At 39.4% G+C, this 18173-nt stretch overlaps 1 protein-coding gene across 8 annotated transcripts in view; it reads left to right on the forward strand.

Moving 5' to 3' along the window:
- Positions 1-18173, forward strand: part of LOC124859406 (neurexin-1a) — a 250549-nt gene that overhangs the window by 75061 nt on the left and 157315 nt on the right. For 2 of the 8 annotated variants that reach the window (XM_047352177.1, XM_047352179.1), the window contains exon 1: positions 13342-14426. The exons of 4 other annotated variants lie outside the window; for them this stretch is intronic. In XM_047352177.1, the coding sequence (XP_047208133.1) occupies positions 14186-14426 (241 nt within the window). In that variant the 5' untranslated portion in view covers positions 13342-14185. Of the gene's footprint in view, positions 1-13341; positions 14427-18173 lie in introns of those variants that run through there. 2 more of the 8 variants (XM_047352176.1, XM_047352178.1) reach the window with 1 other exon arrangement.

Consider the following 18173-nt stretch of genomic DNA (forward strand, 5'->3'; position numbering starts at 1 on the left):
TGGGTCTCACTGGTGTTTAATTAGTTATCATGTTTAGTACAATAATATTTAGGGAAATATTAGTTCCTAGATTGGAAACTAACAACCTTTCTGGGTATATGATCTTCAGCTGACTCATAAAGTGGGCGAGCCTGTGTTCTTAGCCGTTAGCGTTTGGAGCTAACAAAAGAAGCTTATAGCTTGTCATCAGAATCAAACACATACCTTTAAAATAACACTAATAAAAGGGTTGAAATGCATAAGCGTGGACGGCGCGTTATGGCCGATCTTCCCTTTAAATACAGTTTGTCTTTACTTAAAAACACAACACAGAACACATCATTAGCTGAGTTTCTCAACACAAACAAAAACAAATGTCATTATATGAACATTATTGAGATTATTTAACTCTACACTAATCTTCTCTGCCTCTTATGTGAAACGTGCTGAGGAGGAGTTGTCCTGGGTATTGAAGACAATTCACGTGTGGGTAAACAAGGGTAAGCTTGCAGCTAATCTCCGTAGCTGTGGGGAAGGACCTTTAGCTCGCCCGGCCGAACCTTACAACAAAGGCACGTTTGGCTCCTTGAGTGGCCGTGATACAGGGGGTAGCTCTTGCTACCTGGACGTGCACGCAGGAAGGCGTGCGATGCTGTCCAGGCCTTCTTTTCCAGGCCGTGGGGGAAATCGGCTTCGATTAGGGCTGCTTCTGGAGGCCTCAGAAGAAAAGCCAAGTCATGCTTGTCTCATTACACCGTTTATATGAATGAATGCCTGATACTCGAACGGCAAATCATTAGTTAACTTTGTTGCATAAGATTGCGTGATCGTATGACACTCTTAGATCCAGTTTGAAGAGTTATGTCTGCTTGCCAGCAAAGAGACATGCTTCTTTGGTGCCTCTCCTGTCCAGTTCCCGTCTAGAATCCGCATGGAAAGAGATCTCTTTGTTGGAATGTGGGGTTTTTATTCAAACAGTGATGTCATAGGAAATCCCCTCTCCTTCTGTTCCTAGCTGTGCTGGAAGTAGGTTCATGCGATTTATTTTGAAAGTTCCAGAAAGTTCTTACTGGCCTTGAATGTTGTAACCCATGGCTGGGGTCCCAACAAGCTTCTAGAACATGGAAAAATTGTGACACAGTAAATAGTTATGTTTTTTTAATCAAAGGCTGCATATCACATCTAACTGTGTTCTCCAGCATAATAAACCCACTTGGCATTTATTTGCAACTATGGTGAAAATGAGTAAAAATTTACAAAATAAATCCATCTTCTTTTGTAATAGCATCACTAAAATGTTTAAAATCTTGAACCTTTGAATTAACATTTATTGAGTGGAAAAAAAATGGCCCATTAGGAGATCATTGTTTATTTTTCTACTTAAAAAGTAGCTACTCCTACTCTTAATACTTGGTACAGCTTCCTTTCCATCCTTTCTAGTGTTACCATTTATTTAATAGGACTTGTTAGGAGTACCTTGGGCTATAGTACTGGTGATTTGTTAAAAGAAAATATCTTTTAAGAAAAAGAGATTATTTTTACCCAGTAGATAAATGTGCTCATGTGAAAGGCAAGATTTTTCTACAGTTTTCCGAATGAGACCATGCTGCCACCATAATATGCGATTTCACTTATGTTTATTTATTTATTTGTTTATTTTTACACACATCTTTACAAAGGCTGCCTGTAACTGGAGTTTTCTATCAGCAATATGCATAACAGTTTCTGATCAAATACGTGTCTTGATCTGAATCGAGGAAAAATGAAACTGAATTGTCCTTGAACTCGACTTACTCTTACTCTTAAGTTTTACAGCTGAAGAAAAGATTTTTTTGCATGTCACTAATCAAATATGGTCTTATCTGTAGACAGCAAGGTTGTAGAGCACACTCAGATTAGTCAGTGCCTTAGCTAAAGTGAGTGCAAGTCAGAAAGCTTTCTTCACTGGATTGTTTGCAGTAGATTCCTGTGTAATGGACTTGAAATGCTGTTTTTGACAGGACATTTGGTTTAAGCCACTTGCTTAAAACCAGACAGACTATATAAAATGTGCCAAAATATGTATAAAAGGTGTCTGTAGCAGACTGAAGGTTGATACTGTGAATCACTGTAACCTAGTTGTTGAAGTACTGTTTCCAGAATAATAGCAGATGTGAAGCATTAGTTTGTTAGAACCTTGAAACAAATCTACATCCGTTTTTTTTTTTTTTGCTAATGTAAAGAATTAAATTGAGTGAAGCATGCACTACAACAGTACAGAGACAACTGAAGTCATACTGTCACGCATTCATGCATAGAACACTGCTTTAGCCCCATGCATATTTATATTTTGACATAAATGGCTCTCATTCTGTGAGGGTCAAGGCTGCTGTTGCTTTCCACTGGATTTGTTGTGTTCGTTTGCTGTTTGCATTCTGAAAGATATAAGCCTTTCATGTGTATGAGGTTGCAGTTAAGTAGATTTTAGCATTAAAGTACATTAGCCATGTTTACTAAAGGTCTATTCACTATAAAGTTGCATTTGATTTTGGCCAGTCATGCCAACACTACATTACTCCTTGCCAAATAAACATACAATACCCTGCAACAAAGACATTTTTGCTGTGCAGTAGCATGCATCTTAATTAAACATCCCCATGCAACATGTTACATTTGCCCAGTTTTTAGTCTTCTTGTGTAAATACTACAAAAACTCAAGGCAATTGATGATATTCTCAGATAAACACCTTTAATATATAACAGAAAAAAATCAAAAAAATTATGTTGATATGCAGATCAATAAAATCACCTGCAAATAATGTTTATGAAGGGATTTACAACCATTACAGCTGGACAGAGAATCTAAACACAAGTCAAATGGCTTCATTATCTCTAACTTCATCTATTTAAGTCCTTATTTTTGATTTAAAAGATATACAGCTTGCACTTGCTACAAGACGAGTTGTGTTGCAAAACTTGCCAGCACAGTCTTTTGATGTCTAGATTGAGCTCAGTATTATTTTAAACTGACCTTAGGAAAGACTGTGAACGTGAATAGTTGAGTGTTTCTATGACATACAGCCTACCTGCTCAAGGCATAAACCACTGATTAATTCAATATGCTACACTACCCCAACTTAGAAAATGATAATAAATGAACACGTACTTTCATTAAATAATGTACTCAGCAATGTAACTTGAAACATTATGGAGGACCAGTCCTTCCATATTTAAGAATACGTAGCGAAATATATAAATTACTCAATAAAATAATTAGTGGGCCAAAAAGTAGCTAGAAATATAAATTAGTGTGCCATCAAATTTGACAAAAATCTTAAAAATAATATTTTTATTTTCAATTGTTAGTCAATTAATCAGATATAAATAAATATTTATATGTAAATCCACTAATTTTATTAGTGGATTAAACACACCCCTAGGGGGCACCGGTGCTGATGGTTTTTATGGGGAGAAGATGTTCCCCAGCCTCGGCTGCTGATGCCAGTCAGTTAAGATGCTGTTGATCCACTGACAGGAAGAGGGCGTCACTGTGAGCTTCTGGTGGAGAATGTCTAGGTAAATAGAGCTAAGGGCCTAGCTGAAGTCCACAAACAGCATCCTGGCATACGTCCCTGGGTGGTTGAGGTGGTACAGGATGAATGTAATCTCAAGTTGACTGCATCATCTACTGAGCTGTTTGCCCGATAAGCAAATTACAAGGATGGTCCTGTAATGGTGTGTTTCTTGGGGACCACGAGGATGGTGGAAGACTTCGAGCAGAAGGGAATCTGACACAGTTCCAGAGACTTGTTGAAAAGTACAGTGTTGATCATTGCTGCAACATTGGTGGCCCCCTATGTAACGGCACTACTGGTATTGATCAGTTCAAGCTCTGTCTTTTCTTCAGTTCTGTCATATCATCAGCTTCACCTAACTTCACAGTACCTCACCTGACTTTGATTTGTGCATTTCTAAGGAAAGAAAATTGCAAGCAAAACGTGTGTGAAGTTCAGTGAACTCTGTCCAACAAATATGGGAGCTACAAGAGGACATCCAACCCCTGCATTCATCTTTGAAGATTTATCTACTTCATTTTGAACGGGTTAAACGAGAGCCAGGACATGAAAAATACACTGTTGTATATGAATACCACCTTGTAAGGTTGTTGAGGTGAAGAAAACAGAATAAAGAAAACATTAGAAGTTTTCATGTTTGAACTTTATTAGACCTGTTAATTGGCAAATTAATGCTGTTGCAACTGTATTTTTCAAGAGCGATAGTGCCAAAGCCTGAACAAAAATAACTTTGCAGAGTGATTTTTTTTGTCTTAAACTTTGTCTGTTGTTCTCAATGAAGAATAAATCGTTTTTTAAGTGATCTGGTTGTTTAATAAGAATTACATTTTGAGAAAATACTTTTTTATTCTTAGCCCATGTCTCATCCTAGTTAGCACAGTGAAGGGGTTCTCTGCCAAAGAGGCTGTGGAGTCCTGAAAGTAGACACAGTCTGTCCTTGACCTGGTCAAGACAAAGCTCTCTGAAACAGCGGCTGATCTGCTTTGGAAAGATTTCCAAAGAGACAGACACTCAGGCAGACAGTGTGGCCAGGTGGCCCACTGCGTCTTGGGAAGTGTCAGAGGAAATTGAAAGAAAACCTCCGGAAAACTGCCAACCTATGACCCCTATTTAACTCATTGTCAGTTAGGATTTGGTTTATTACATCATCTTCATCACACTGTCACTTAATGTCGTAAGTGTGTCCGTCACACATAAGTGCAACCATTCTTTGCATGTGCTTCCAATAATTTTTTGTAAGTTATTTCCTTTGTGGTTGATTTTAATCTCCACTTAAATGGATTTATGATAATAAATTAATCTGTGAAGACATTGTCCATTCATTAGAAAGGAAAAAAATCTACTTTGTCACATTAGGCAGATTCCAAAGCCTTCCTATGCCAGCGCAGTCTAGCATCTGAAAGGAACAAATGGAGTCTAGTCTTTGAGCAAACAACTCAATGTGCTGAAAACCAAAATTCGATGTGTTTCATATAAACAAGTGCATCTTAATAAATGGCTAAGAGAAGTTCATGTTTTTCAGTGATGTCAATCAAATTGCATAGATTTAATACAAAGAGTAATATTACTCAAGCATTTATTTCTGCTAATTTGGATGATTATTACTTATTGCTAAGTTTCTCACAATATTTTACATATTTTATAAGACTAAATTACAAAATAATAATGAGCAGACAGTCATTGACACTCTCCAGAACAAGTGTAACTCATGAAGGGACAGTGCTAAAGAAGCTGGCTGTTCACAGAATGCTGCATCCAAGCATATTAATGGAAGGTTGAGTGGAAGGAAAGAGGTACATAAGCGACAGGAACAACTGCTGCATTGAGAGGATTGTGAAGCAAATACCATTCAAGATCCTAGGAGTAACAGATTAAACTACCTAGTATAGTCACAAAAGTATCACTGTACTTAATGCCCAACAAAGTGCCAAATGATGGAACTTGGGGTGCCCTACCTCTAAGGCTTGGTTTGACAATCCTATAAAGGACTCTGATTTCAGCAGCTTGCATCCAGGATCTAGTTCTTTCAGTCATGATCCCTATCTCAAGACCATAAGTGAGGGCCGGAATGTAGATAAACCAGTAAATGGAGAATTTTTGTTTTTTGGCTCATCTCTTTTTTCACAAAAATAAGCCAGAGCAGCTCCTGCATGTCTGCATATGAAGCCCCAATCTGTCTGTCCATGTCCCAGTAGGTCCAACTTTCACATGTGAACAAGATGCCAAGATACTCCTCACTGTAATCACTCCACAATTTTTTTTGGTATAGAATAATAGCCTCAGACTTATTCCTCTTTTCCATTCACGGTTCCAGTACCACACGGCTTCACTCCTCACCCCTCTCCTCATGAAAGCTGTTGCTTCCATTGACACACTGACGGGTGGAGTAATGGCTTGAAGGCCCACCTACAGCTTTCAGCGTTGTGTGCTGAGCCGAGCTAAAATCGGTGTGAACCTACCAACCATAAGATAAGTTTCCAGTACAGACATGCAAGTAAAATAAACTCTGACCGTCGCACTTAATGTCCTCTAACAGTGAATTGGAACCACCAGCACGACATTTGGCTTGACCTCCTCCAGTCATTGTTGTCCTTAATATTGTTGTAGTCACTCTTGAGTTTTTTTGTTTTGTTTTTACTTTTCAAGGCATTGCAGTATGTGGTAAAATCTGTGGCTTGTCATTCTTTCCGCTACCTCTGTGAACATCTTCTCGTGCCGCTGACATACGGCCAATCAGTGAACAGCAGACTGTGCGCGTCACATTTTGGGCCTGCTTAGCCTCATTGGGACTTAGTGACGAGCAGGTACCAAGAAACCCGGTATTAGGCCAGAAAAGCCAGTGATGGAAACTGTCGCAAAATGGGCTGAGTGGAGCCAGCCAAAGCAGAGCCCAGGGACAAGGGGCATTAGAGGAACAGACTTTCATCTTGGCCACTATACACTCAGCTGTGAACCGGTCGGTGCACACTCAAGGTCGCAGCCTGAGGCAGCCAACAGAACCACATAATCTGTGGAAAGCAAAGATGAGATCCTAAAGTTCCTAAACCAGACACCCTTCTCTCCATGACTACTCCTCAAGATCTTGTCCTTGATCAAAACAAAAAGGATCAGTGAAAAGGGGCAACCCCGCCAGAGTACAACTCATACTGGGACCAAACTTGACTTTGTGCTGAGAAAGCGGACAAAACTCTTGTTTCGGGGCATACGAGGATTGGACAGCTTTCAAAGCCACCCAGATACCCCATAGTCCCGCAGCACCCCCCGAAACATATCTTCTCCACATCCATAAAACACCTGTTTAGTTGTACGCCCTTGACCCCCTGAGCTATTCTGATCAAGATCTGGTCCACTATATCACGCCCAGGACAAAAGCCACATTGTTCTTTCTGAATCTGAGGTTTGATATTCCTTAGAATAAGCTTAACAAGAGAGACTGAGAAGGGTGATCCCACAATATTGCACAATATATGTCATGGTCCCCTTTCGAAGAAACTGGGACTACCACCCCTGTCTGCCATTTCACTGGTGTTGTACAATACTCTATGTGACATTGAAGAGGCATGTCAACCAACCTCTGCACAGTAAAGGCATTGCCTTCTCACAAGTCTTCAGGCTCTGCCTCCTCCACCGAGGCATGGTGACTGGATTTACAAGATCTTCATTGCTTCCTCTGCACAACAATATTATCAGTCCGGTTTACAGCCCAACCCCCCTCGACCCTCCAGTTTTAACATTACTATTAAGAATTATCTATTTTTGTTTCCATCTAATGAATTATAACAATCAACTAAGGCAGAATTAGTATATGTATCAAAATGAGCTGACCCGTTTCTCTTGTTAAAACAAAGTCTACAGTTACATCATCATGCACTGCTTTTGTAAATTTTACAAAAACAAAATGCACACTATTTGCTATTAGAGGAATTTTTTATCTGCCCAACTGCTGTTATTTATGTTGCCCCCACAGCTTGCATAACGAATAGCAAACAGAACACAAGTCCTTTTTTGGTTGCAACATTTTACGTAAATGAGACATTTGCAATGTTTTTTTCTCTCAGTTTACATGTCTATATGCTCTATTTCTTTAATATAGTATTCAGTCAGTGCGTAACAGTGTGTGCATGAAACATAGTTATTCATTGAAAGAGCTAATGACATAATGATAAGCAGTCACAGCTGCAGTCATCCTTTAAACCTTAAGCTATGAGGCTTTGCATCACAAGCAAGAGATGATGAGGTACAGACGAATTACAGACCAGCAGGGAGAAGACTTTTTGCCCTATGCTGTTAAGAGTTTGCTCCACTTAATCTAAGTGATATATTAATCTGACACATAGCCACTGTGATGTACACAAACAATATTGACACACTGGTCTCCCTCTGTGTTAAAATAACGTGCAGCCTGTTTGTTTGTGTTGAGTGTTGACTCCCTGTGTTTGTCTGCTCTTATCATGTCACATCTAGCAATGACTAAGACAGCACAGTGTTTCTATTTCCATACTCTTGCACACATTAGCATCAGTCCATTGTGTGGTCTGTTGTTCTCTGTAGTGCTCGTGATTTTGCCTGAATGAGTAATGACACGTTTGATATTCACAAAAACTCTCAGTTGTAAAAAGGAGCGGGAATCTAATTTTGTTTTCTAGATTTTTCAGTGGATCTCAGCACTGAAACTTTCTTGGGTGAGAAGAGGGTAGCCATAATACAGGTTTCTACATTTAATTTTTTTTGGTTTTTTAAGTCAAACTCGAACTTTGAACAGAATTTTGATAAATTACAGTTGGCTACTTTTTGTGATAAATATTTCTTAATTTCTTGACCTTTAGCATAAAAAAATGTCATCAGGTAACAATGTCCAGATCAAAAATATGAATTAGGTATGCACCAGAATAATATTTGTTACAGATCGTAGGTTTTTTGTAAAGCGCTCACCCGCTGAAAGTGGTGAAATGATATACTTTTAGAATTTCTGATATACATTGCAATAAATATTTTACAGTGGTACCCAAAGATTTACTCATCCATGTTCAAATTACAGATTTTCTTGATTTAAAAACTTGAGACCAAACTTGAGACTATTTCCAAACTTTGTTTAAGTGTTCACACCCTTCAACTAATACTCCAACATTCTGTCTTGGTAGGAGTCTATCAGAATGCAACATCTTGACTTAGAAGTATTTGTCCACTTTACCTTACAAAAGGACTCCAAATATGTCAGACTGTGAGGATGTCTCTTGTCTACAGCCCTTTTAAGGAGAGCCCAGAGAGTTTCTGTCTCATTTAGCTCAAGATTCTGTTTAGGTAATTTGAAAATTGTAATTTGTATTTGGTAAAACAATTCTTCTATTGATTTGGATGTATGGTTGGACGCAAAGATATGCTAAATAATAAAATCCTTCTTCATCTCCAGCATTTCTGCAGACAGTGGAAGGTATTGGGTAAAAATTGCATGTATTTGCCGCAATTTCCTCCGATTTGACAAAAATCTAATTGCATCTGGAAAGACGTAACTGCAGAATAGGATTTTTCCTCCTTGATGTTTCACAGTGGGTATGGTGTTATTTTTTTAGTGATGTATGGTGCTGTTTCTCCGTCAAGTACATCTTTTAGAAATGTGGTTAAGAAAAGAACACATTCTTCCACAAGGTTTGGAAAATTTTACCCCGGTCTAGATGTTTACATTGGAAGGAAAGACTTCTGTCTTGCAAACCCCTCTTTAGTCCAGAGAAAGAAAATGCAGTAGATTTTTGTCACATGTAGATCATGTGAAATTACTGGCCCTGCTCCTGTCAGTAGTGTCCCCCCCCATTTTCCATCGTGTGTTGTTATCAATTTTCTAAAGATGTTGAGTTTTTGTCAGTGTCAACTTCTTGTGACATGGTGCATTATCCTGGTAGAAGTAGCCATCAGAAAATGCGTATACTTTGGTCATTTAAATGTCTCTGATTTGTTGTACCTAGGGACCAAATGTGTGCCAAGTAAATATTCCCCATACCATGACACTACATTGAAACATCCTTCCATATTGTAAATATGTTCTGACCTCACCATCTGAATATTGCACCTAAAACACAGGACACAATGGACTCATTGGAACAGGCAACCTTTTTTGTAATCCGCATGAATTTTAGCATCAGTTTCCTGTTCTTAGCTGACAGGAGTGGCACCCCATGTGGTCTGTTGCTGTTGCTCATCTGCTTCAAGGTTTAATGTTTTGTGTCTCCAGAGATGATATTCTGCATTCCTTGGTTGTAACGAGTGGTTACATCTATGATCTGAAACCAGTTTCCCCATTCTGTTTTGACATTTGCTGCCAAAAGCCATCTATCAATCATTTTTAACCCCTCTGCAAAGTATTGCTTTAGCTAAAGGTTACAAATCAGCAAATGTCAGGAAAATCCTTGCAGAACAGCTGAACTTTATTTCAGGGTATTCCAATTTACTATAATTGATGGCAGATGTAAACTTAAGACAGAATGTTAAAATTAAATCAAAAGATGTTTGAACAAAATATTAGGTTATGGGTGTGTACACCTGTGCATCCAGGCTTTTCCGGTTTTTAAAAAATTTAAAAGCACGGTCTACAATTGCTCAGGGATTGGTCAGTGTTCACCAGTCTCTGATATAAATAATCTTTTTTAATTATTAGTATACTGTTCTCCCTGGTCAGACAAACTATTTATATCAAAGTAGGTTATGCCCTAAAGATCCAGGCCCCAAAAAGCTTTCATTCACAGGGACAAATGCTTATCTTGACGGGGAGTTGTTATTCTGCCACACAGCAGGTACACAGTATCTGGTTTGCAAATAACATGGTTTCTATGCAAAATCGGTTGAGAGAAAACAGATGTTGATTAAAACTAAACAGTACCAGCTTTGAGACCATATTAAGCCTTTTTGTTTTGATTTAGATTAATTCAGATTTCTACCAGAAGCAGTGATTAAGATGTCACCTAATGAGACTTGATTTCTTAAAATAGCATCAGTTACCGTCATCGCGGCTATTGAGGCAAAGAAAAATTTTTGCTGAAGTGGCTTCAAGTAGCTCTCCCTCTCCGAAGTGGCACGACCATGTTGCATAAAAGTGTTGTGCGATGGCCAGTGGGCTAATTTTTGTGACCTTATGCAGGACGGGTCAGGTACTCCTACTCTTACTTAGGCACCTATCTGTGGCTGTCCATCAATTTTTTTTTTAATCTAAAAAGAAATATTAGTAGGTGATGAAGTTGTGGTTTTGTGTAAAAAAACTAGATTTTTCTCTTTAAAGCCTGTTCCTCTAAAACATTAAAGTCAACCAAACTTTTCTTTCCACTTCAGATTACTGAATTGGGGGGTGAAAAGTCAGCATTAGTTTCTTAGAAATGTGGAACCTTTTTCTGCTTGCACTTCATACTTTAAAAGAAACAAGGAAAAGCATAGCAACATAGCATATATGGGCTTAAGGCATTACCTTCATCAAAGACACAACTCTTTGGGTCTTAAATGGAAACAAAGAGAACCTGCTTGTGGCTTTCTTTCAAGAAGACATTTAAGTTAATCCCAACAGGAACCGAAGTAAGAACAGCAGGACCGCACTTCCTTTAGTGTAGAGGTTTTGATTGTGACAGAGGGTTTCTCATTTTATGGCCAACTTTCTGCAGTCTTCTGGCTAAAACCAGCTGACATCTGTAACTGTTTTAAAATTATTTTAGGTCTTGGTCTCCAGGTGTTGCAGAAAGGAATCCAGTTGAGAAAGCTTTGCCTGAAGAAATTTGCAAGGTATCCTTTATCCCTAGCCTTTTCATACTCAGTTTATCAAATTTTAAACAAAATGATTGGAGCAAAGGGCAGGCCACTACATTTTATTTTCTAATACAGGTAGAGAAACTAATTTAAATCAGTGCAGTGTGTCAGATTTTAACACACTGTTTTAACATTGTGCATATCTGGAGTGGCTTAATGCGATAGTAGAACCTGCAAGATCTTGTAATTATTTTCTGCTTTATTGGATTTATCAAACTTTACTGACTTACTTTCTGAATAAACCCATATAAATGTTTTGCACTTTACAATTTCACCACTTGGGGGCACAAATGAACAAGTAAGTCATTTCAAACCTGCTAGTGTCACTTGACTGATAACACATTAATAAACATCAATGCAAAATTTTGATTGAAATTAGCAAAGTTCACAGATTTGCATTTTTGTATTTAAAAATATTTTTTCTCTGCATTAGACTTAAGAACCTAGAGTAAATTTGGTTGTTGCCCTTGGCCAGAAATCCTGATGGATTGCCTTATTAGTAGACATTATGCAGAATAGACTGTTGGTAAATGGAAAAGTGTAAACACATTCAGCAGGAGCATCCCATTTCACTAATGCAAATTAGAGCATTGGCTCCATATTGCTGACTCTTTTGCACCAGGTGGCTCCACCAAGTTATTGAGATTCTAAAAGGTGAAAGGAACACAATTCCCTAATGTTTGCAGCATCTGTTTCCTACTGCAGCTTTTTTTATTACTGTAAAGAGACACAGTACAAGACACGTCTGGTCGACACGATGCAACCTCATCTTAAGCTGCTTTTCTCATTGTTTTGAGAATACATTTTCTGTTCTAATTACTCAGTTTCAAATAATAGCAGTCACACTTTAAAAGTACTTTCTACATTTTCACTTAAATTGACCTATTTCAGTTGTTCATTACTGTTTGGTGCCTTGTTTTAATTTGAACAGTTTCTTGAAAACTAACGCAGAGAAGGACTTCTAATCCTGTATGTCATTCTTGCTAAGATGGCTTTCTTTGGCCGTGAAATGCTTGTATATTCCCTGTAAACCATAAAGATTAGCTCAGCAGTGCTTACAGTGTGTGTATATGTTTGTGTGTGTGTGTGTGTGTGTGTGCATGAGTATTTTTCCTCCAGCTTAGAACACAGCGTTTCGAAAGGGAGGATGTTGAATGGCCAGTGTGCAAACTGAAACAGGCACACTGCAGCTGAGCCTTGTGTTCTTCAGTCCCAAACTCTGAGCACTGAGCACTCCTCCCAGCTGAACCAGATTGTGTTTATCAGCAGGGCTTTTTATGTCCACATGTTCCCTACTTTCGCGTAACCCCCACTTGCACATAGAGCCTGCAATCAGCCTTCCCCTCTCTTGTGAGAAATGCTCTTTTATTAGCAGACGAGGCAGCAGACTTGCCCAGATTCAGCACCCCCTCCTCTGTGGACAGTTCTCAACTGCCAGCTCCAGAAACTGTAGGTACTTTGTTTAAACATGTGTGTGTGTGTCAGTGTGAGTCTGCAAACATGCATTTGTGTTTACACATGCGTGTGTCAGACAGAAAGAACGAGAGCTGCAGCATCATCATTTTTTTAAAACCTCGTCGACCCACTGCAGAGCAGGTGAGATCATCTGTTGAGAACAGGTCTTGGGGGTGATGCAAAGGGAAAGTCCAACTTTTTTAAATTACAGAAGGTCAGGGGAAGGAAAGAATACAGACTTAGAGGAAGGGGAATCAAAACAGATGGCATGCTAAAAGCAGAAAAGGGGGAAAACATTAGATGTTGCGCATTTTGTTTTGAGTTTTATTTGCTTTTTACTGCTTGATAATGTCCACACAGCAGAGTTGCTTCAAAATGACTAAAGAGAGAGAGTAGAAAGGGATGGTGAAAGGAATCAGAGCTGGGGGACATAGCATCAGACCCTGCTATTCTGCCTAAATAGGCTCTTCCTCTGCATTGCACTCAGGCTCTAGTGATTCGCTATGTGAATGCTGCCCATTTGCATAGCCACTCTCCCTCCCTGCTTCCTGGCTGGCTGCTGAGACACCCCCATCCCCCCGCTCCATCCTCCCGCTTCTACTCCTCCTTTCTCCCTTCTTCCTCATGCGCACATCTTCTGGAGCGGAGCTGCTTCTGTTGCTGCCCATGTGTGTTTGAGCACGCGTTCTGCCCAAGGCTGCTCTCAGGTGCTTGTCGGTCGTGTCGCACGGTCTCACTGAGAGCAGATATCTGTAGATAGGGAACGGGTGCACTACTTGGCATAACTTACAGGTGCAATCACGCAGTCTGGTGCGTGCCGCCGCACATGCATATGAGCCGTGGATTTAACTATGGTCTCATTCCACTGGACGACTTTTGAGACCACTGGAGGAGTAAAAGGAGGGAAACTCTGCAATGTCTGCTTTGATTTTTTGAAGAAATCCACTTTGCACAGGTGCTTTCAGTTTCTCGTCCTGAGTGAGCTGTCCTCTTTTGCATGGCAATTTGAATTTTTGGGAATGTTTTTAATTTTTTCGTGGGGTAATGTTTCTAATTTTGTGAGAGCTTAACAGAAGGATAAAGAGAGAAACAGAGACAACTAAGGGAATTGGAGCAAGCTGGGAATTCTCCATTTCTGCTCGAGGTTGCCCTAATTTTTTGAGTGAATGTTTTTGCATGATGATTTATGATATTTCTTTACCTGCTTGGGTGCTACCACGGATTTCTTAACTCAGTAAAAACAGCAAGAGTTTTTTTTTGCTTGTTTTTCCACAACCAACATTTTCCTTTAATTTGTTTCCCCGTGGATTTGTTCGAGAGTCCCTGGTGAGTTTTGCCAAGGTGAAAAGTATGGAGCTGTGAAGCTTACTGAAGTTCCACATTAATCTGCTGCCTCATCTGGCCACTCAGGGAAGATGTTCAGGGGCTGGAGTGCACAGTTTGCTCCCCTGAGGCCCGTTGTAGAACCACTAAAGTGGAATTCAGTGACACTCAAACACCTGGCCCTATGGCTTGTCGCCCTGGGCTTTGTGGTGGGGTCAGAACCTAGCGCTGTGGAGACTCTCCACCACATTCATTCATCCCATGGAAACAAGCGTCACCATATTGTGCCTATTGCTATCCATAGATCACCTGCATCCCTAAGAGCAGGGCACAGTAAGTATTCCCATTTCTATTCTCGTTAAATTTTCTTTCTGCAGTGAGTTCTTGAGCAAAGCACCATCTGTTCAGTCTTCCACCAGTGTTTAATATTAACATTTAAAATGTCTAAGACAGAATGAGTCTTAATTTAGACCATCATGATTTATATCTGTCAGCAAAGCATGCCCTCTCATGACTGAGATTACCCATATCCATATCTCCAGATGCTCCACTGTGTCCAGATTAGAGTGGATTAGGAAGTGGAGGCGCTCCATGTTGCCCCTAGGTGTTTGGGATAGACAAAAATGAGTTGCTGCCAGCTCTGCAGGGTATGAAACCATTGCTGCCCCCTGTCCTGAGTGGAGTGTAGAGGAGCCCCCCTTACCCTGTGTTCCAAAAAAGAGTTAGAAATTACAGAATGTAATTTCAAATGGTGCAGTATGCTTCCCTCAGTGCAATGTGTCGGAAAAAGATTTGAGAAATGTTTTCCTTTTTTTGCTTGTCTTTACTTGACTTGTGTGGATGTTGGCAGAAGTTATAAATCAAAATGAAGTTTGAGTTTGAGGCAGAACTCTATCTCTTTAGTTATCCCTCTGCCCAGGCCTTTTGTGAGTGACGTATCCAGGATTGGTGTAACACTGACGTAATGCTGAGGTACCCTGATTTCACTAAGTAGACTGTGCAGGATTTTTCTTGTTTAATTTAATAGATTACATGTTGTTAACATTAAAGCATAAGAGGATAAGTAAAAGCTTCACTACAAAACATTCCTGGAATTTTGAGGTTATGCTTTTGGACACAAGAACAATGTTTTATTCTGGATCAATGAGACTATCACCAACAAAGAAGTTGGCTTCCCTCTGTGATGATGGCAGAGATGCAAGGTTTGCTGGCCCACTTATACAACAAGACAGGCCAATTAGGACACTCTGCCATGACCTGCCCTAAAAGCACACCACCATGCTCGCCCCTTGCCTTCCTTAAAAACCTCAGTGCCAGCGCTCTGTCACTTAACATAACTGCTGCTTTTGCCATCCAGATCTTTCTCTGTAACATGGTTGGAGTTTTTTTTTGTTCAGCACAGAAAGTGGATACATTCAAATTAGGAAGACTTGCTGCTTATCAGGGTTCCTGGCCCTTTGACAAAACCCGCAGTTGTAAAAAGGCCCAATGCTGTATTATTATCTGTCGCAAAGGGGTTGCTTTTAACATGGGTTTTTTACTTGCTGGAGCAAATAGAAATTCATTGCTTAGTGAATAAACCTTGTTTAAGGCTCATAACTTTCCAATTCAGATTTCTTTTTTGCTTTGTCTAAAAAATTACCATGCATCCAAACAACACCAACAAAGCCTATATTTTCTCACTTATCTTGGTGTGTTTGTGTCTCTACTTCAGTTTTTGCCTATAGTGTGATTGTCAGTGTAAAAGTCTAATCCTATTTGCTGCTATTACATAACTGTACCTATCTTACACTGTTATTGTCACTTTGAATTTATTTGTTTTTCAAGTGATTTGTCCAAACAAAGCCAGTAGTGTCCTCCCATGTACTGTTATATGCAAATATTTGTTTGCCTAGGAATGCATCTAACAAAAATGATGTTATTTCTTTTCTCACTTATATAACATTGATCAGTAAAAACTTAGATTTAAACAAACTTTTTCCATATTGGCTTTGCGTTTGTTTAATTAATAAAGATGGTGGAATTTATTCCATGCTATTTTCGGCATGTGAGATTAGATAAAAAAATATTTTTGAACCTGCTAAAAGACCTGGTAAAGTGGTGCACTTCATTTTTACCATGACTGTATATCAACAAAGAAAAAAAGTATTGTTTTCTTTGTATTTAACTTGAAAGTTTGTCATTGATTTATGTGGAAAGAAGAAAAAAAGATTAGCATGGTCAGGATGTATGAAATTGAGTTGCATTGTGATACATTGTTTGTTTAGGATAAGCAGTAATGAGGTTCAGACAGTATCAGCTGTGAATAGTAGATATACCATTTATCAAGGATAAACTCCTCGAGGTGATGGTTCTCTCTATCCTAGAGATTGATATGCTACTTGATACGCTGAATAACTGAATTATCATATTTTCTTCTGTAGGCTACCTACTGCTCGTATTCATTAGCATTGGATAAATGAGATGGTCAGATCAATAGAAGAAGTATTTAACTGTTCTAACCTAAGCATCTCAGGGCACATCTTCATCTGTTGCATACAAAAGAAATAGACATTTTTACATGGAAAAACAAATGTTCAACTCTGAAATCCCATTGTCTGAGCTAAAGATAAAGTACTCCCCATGTTGAAATTTTTTTGTCTTCCATTGTTGGGTTTATATTTGTGTCACTGAGAGGAAATTATTGCCTATGTGCTTTGCAAAACTATTAATACCATGAACTGTTTTTCACATTTTATCATGCTATGGTAAACAGTGGTGGCCATTAAAGTTGGTGGTGGCCGCATTAAGCTATAAGGCTGCAAAAGACTTGAGACTCAGGTTCAGGTCCACCTTCCAACAGGACCACACTAAGCTACAGCCAGAGCTACAATGGTACAGTTTAGATCACATCAAATCCATGTGTTAGAATGGCATAAATCTAAAAGTCTACATTTTGTAAAAATATTCAAAGACCGTGTCTCATTTTCCATCCAGTTTATCCGTCACATAAAATCCCAAAACACTGATGTTTGTGGTTGTCATGTGACCAAATGTTAGAAACGTTAGGTGGTATGAAGTGGTAAGGTACACTGTGTGTTTATTCAGGTGGTCAGCCCTTGGATTCATGGTGGTTAGACATCCTACTTACTTAACACATCTGCAACAGCATCCCACTACACCTGCTCCATGAAACCACCCCACAAATCGCTTTTGTGTCCCAACGCTTGGTTTGATCAAAGTCATTGAAGCAATTTAAGTGATTATAATCAGTTTGAATGCTCTCCAGCTTCAGAGTTAATGGTTGAATGGATTAGAGAGACTAGCTTTACAGCTGAGTTGGGAAGGACAGAGGGAGGAAATGAAAGAAGACTGAGAAGAAGATGAGAACAGATGAGGAGAGGGTGAAGAAAGAGAAGGATGAGGAGAAAAAGAGACAGCAGGGAAAAAATGTGATGAATTTTTGGTGTTGTCTTGCAGCCAGTGTATTGTAGGCTTGTATAATATAATTACTCCCATGTCTCCGAGCTGATGTCATTCTATGATAGTGTGAAGATGACAGTATCTTCGCCTCTGCGAGGCAGCGGAGATGGTAGCTTGCCTGATAAAGATCTGAGTACATGTTACTTTGCTCTAGTGGGAGCTGGGTGGTTATTGACCCAGGAATAAAAGAGTGAAGATCCTACTTGTTTCATTCTCCTCTTCCACTCACATAAATGAAGAGAAACAACAATTTGTTTTGTGCGTGCACTTTGGGTCTTCAACCTACAGTACTTGAATCTTATACTTGTTCTCCCATTGCTTTCCTTCCTCCTCTAAACTACTGGGCCTAATTCGCCCTCATCAACCACATTGGTCTGCATGGTCTATCCACGCAGAAAGTGTGGGCTGGCTTTTGTGCCTGTAGTGGTCTCTGCTTGTATTCTATGGTGACCAGGCTATGTTTGGCATAAAGGGAAATGAAACCTGACTATGCATGCGGTGGGCAGTGAGGGGTCAGCTGAGTAATGTGTCCAGCTTCCGATGGTAGACTTAGAAGATGGAGAGGCAGAGGGAGAACAAGAGCCCCTAACTTTGACTAAAGGGGATATCTGTTCTTCT

Source organism: Girardinichthys multiradiatus, chromosome 22 (genome assembly GCF_021462225.1).
Source record: "Girardinichthys multiradiatus isolate DD_20200921_A chromosome 22, DD_fGirMul_XY1, whole genome shotgun sequence".
Classification (NCBI taxonomy): Eukaryota; Metazoa; Chordata; class Actinopteri; order Cyprinodontiformes; family Goodeidae; genus Girardinichthys; species Girardinichthys multiradiatus.